The sequence below is a fragment of the Bactrocera tryoni genome, unplaced genomic scaffold (genome assembly GCF_016617805.1).
Source record: "Bactrocera tryoni isolate S06 unplaced genomic scaffold, CSIRO_BtryS06_freeze2 scaffold_532, whole genome shotgun sequence".
Classification (NCBI taxonomy): Eukaryota; Metazoa; Arthropoda; class Insecta; order Diptera; family Tephritidae; genus Bactrocera; species Bactrocera tryoni.
This window is the reverse complement of record NW_024396216.1, coordinates 13660-16071: the sequence shown is the minus strand read 5'-3', so window position 1 is coordinate 16071 and position 2412 is coordinate 13660. Positions and strand designations below refer to the sequence as shown.

The 2412-nt window shown below is 35.7% G+C and overlaps 1 protein-coding gene across 1 annotated transcript; it reads right to left on the bottom strand.

Annotated features, from left to right (window-relative positions):
• Positions 1 to 418: 418 nt before the first annotated feature.
• LOC120781298 lies at positions 419 to 1948 on the bottom strand. Its single transcript, XM_040113495.1, has 3 exons — positions 1717 to 1948; positions 942 to 1103; positions 419 to 558 (listed from the first exon to the last, which is right to left on the bottom strand). Exons 1-3 carry the CDS (start codon positions 1946 to 1948, stop codon positions 419 to 421), a joined length of 534 nt encoding a protein of 177 aa, XP_039969429.1.
• Positions 1949 to 2412: the final 464 nt, after the last annotated feature.

Here is a 2412-nt window from a genome sequence, read left to right as displayed (position 1 = left end):
GAAAACAAAGTTATTTTGAAAAGCGACGATTAAAGATAAAAAGTAAGTAATTTTAGTATTTTGCATTGCCTTCTAAACGAAAATTACTATCTTTGTTTTAATTTCAGATGGCTGGCAGTAAAAAGCGTTCAGGGTGGACTTTAAAGGATGAGTTGGAGCTGCTGGAAAAATGGGAGGCACGTTGCCAGGACCTCCGGCGCGCAAAGCGAAATGCTCATATATACAATGAGACTTCGCAGGAAATGGCACAAAAATATACCGCCGAGGAAATTCACTGCAAAGTGAAAAACATGACAAAGAAATACAGGTGAGTTTTTTCAATAATTACATTTCTTTTTTTAACACATTAATAACTCTTCTTTCAGAGAAGATAAAACCAAAATTGGCCCTTCTGGTGGTAGTCCCTCGTTAATTTTTTTTAGAATTCAACATTAACCCAATTGTTGCCGCTGACCGACCCACCATTATCACCTCCGTTGCCATCGCCATCATGTCCGCTGCCACCTTCGTTGCCGTCACCATCACCGTCATGTCCGATGCCGTCACCATCACCTTCATCTGCAACAAGAAAACGTTATTTTAGCGCCGAGTTGTTAAAGGTTTTAAAAAAACAAACTGACATATTAGAAAGGGTTGCAGATGAAACAAAGCACGTTTCAGAGGAAATAATTCAGACTGTTCGACAGCACAATAATTTGTCCGAAAGATTTTTAACCCTTATGGAGAACATCGCAGAGAAACTTTAAGTTTAAAATAATTTTATCGTTTTTTCTAGTCCTAAACCATTATTTAATGAAATGTTTTGTTATTTTCTAGTCTTAAAACATTATATAATGTAACAAAAAATGAATTTAAATAAAAAATGATCTCTTTAAAAAATGGATGTTTGTAATTATGTGTACTAATATTTGTTTTCTGCTAATCTATACATCTATACTCACGAAAACTCAGAGCTATTGCATTTCTAATAGCCGATGCTGTTACATCATTTTCCCCAGCTCTTGTAGGGTGATGTGGTTGAATTTCTGTACTTATTTTTGCAGCATCTTGGATCCACGAAGAAGGAATTTCATCATTTTCAATTTTTAGAAAATTGTGCAAAATACAGCATGCATGTATAATAACGTTAACGTTTTTTGGAGCTACCGGTAAACTTCTGCCAATTTTTCTAAATCGGGCTTTTAGTTGACCGAAAGCATTCTCTATAACTCTGCGACATTTGGATAAACGATAGTTAAATGTTTTTTCTAACACTGGTTGATTTGGTGAGTATGGAAAAGGCTTCATCATGTAACGCGACAATCGAAAGGCTGAATCGCCAATAAGTAATACGGGGACATAAACTTGTCCAATCATTTTGATGCTCTGAGCAAAAATATCAGCGGTTTCATGGGATTTTTTTAAGGAACTACCTTCAAAAATGTACGAATCGTTATTTCTTCTAGTTGACCCAGTATGTATGTATGTAAAGTTTGATCTATAAAATAGTGAAAAAATTTATAAAAAAATTTTTCCAATAAGTACTATATCTTAAATTTACCTATAGTCGCAACTTGCCAGCAGAACAACCGAATACCACCCCTTGTAATAATCGATTGCATCTTCCTTTTTCGGCTGAACCTCAATGTGGCAGCAATCTATTTCGCTCTACTTCTTCTGTGCTTGGGGGATAGGAATTGATGAAATCCGATAAATTTGTGCACACAGCTTTGCAAAAATCCACAACTATTTCCCCAACTGTGGTGCGTCCTACGCCAAATACACTTGCTACAGTTCTGTATTCCGCTGAAGAACCTAACGCATACAACGCAATAGCCACTCTTTTCTGAAGTGGAATGCAAAGTCGCATGTTGCTGTTGGACTTTCCGATTTCCTTAACCTTTTCACATATTTTGTGTAAAGCTTCTTTGTTTAGACGAAAGTTTTCTTTAAATCGGATGTCATCCATTTTTTGACATCGTACTCCCAAAAACTGCCATTGCGGCCCTTTTATTAATAACATATATAAATGAGGCGTATAAAATATTAATATTCAATATATAATATATTAAACTTACAAATTTCCAGGCGCTTCTTTCCCTTATTTCCGAAGACGCCACTTTGGTACTAGTTTCCTGTATCGCTTTTGTCAATTCATTCATCGTTTTAATCTTTTGAAGCAGGTTCACTAGTAATGTTTTTATTCTTTTGTTTAACAAATTGTGGTTTTGCACCATCTGTGCGGCTAACAATCGCAATGCTTGTCTTCTATCCATTTTTGTTTTATCAAATTGAAAATGTTATTAATATGCCAATCAGCTGTTCGCTAAATCGCATCGCTGCTGTCTGTCACCTATAAATTTGGATCTGATTAAGTGCGCAGTTAATCAGGGTTAACGCTGTCGTCTGTCAAGGCGATTAAATGTCTTATCA

What these genes read in the sequence shown, in the direction of transcription:
- LOC120781298 (XM_040113495.1), bottom strand. Translation starts at nt 1,948, where the DNA reads ATGGATGACATCCGATTTAAAGAAAACTTTCGTCTAAACAAAGAAGCT. An exon ending in TGGGGAAATAGTTGTGGATT is followed by an intron (nt 1,104 to 1,716) that starts TTTGCAAAGCTG and finishes ATGCATGCTGTA; the next exon opens with TTTTGCACAATTTTCTAAAA. An exon ending in TGCAATAGCTCTGAGTTTTC is followed by an intron (nt 559 to 941) that starts GTGAGTATAGAT and finishes TTCTTGTTGCAG; the next exon opens with ATGAAGGTGATGGTGACGGC.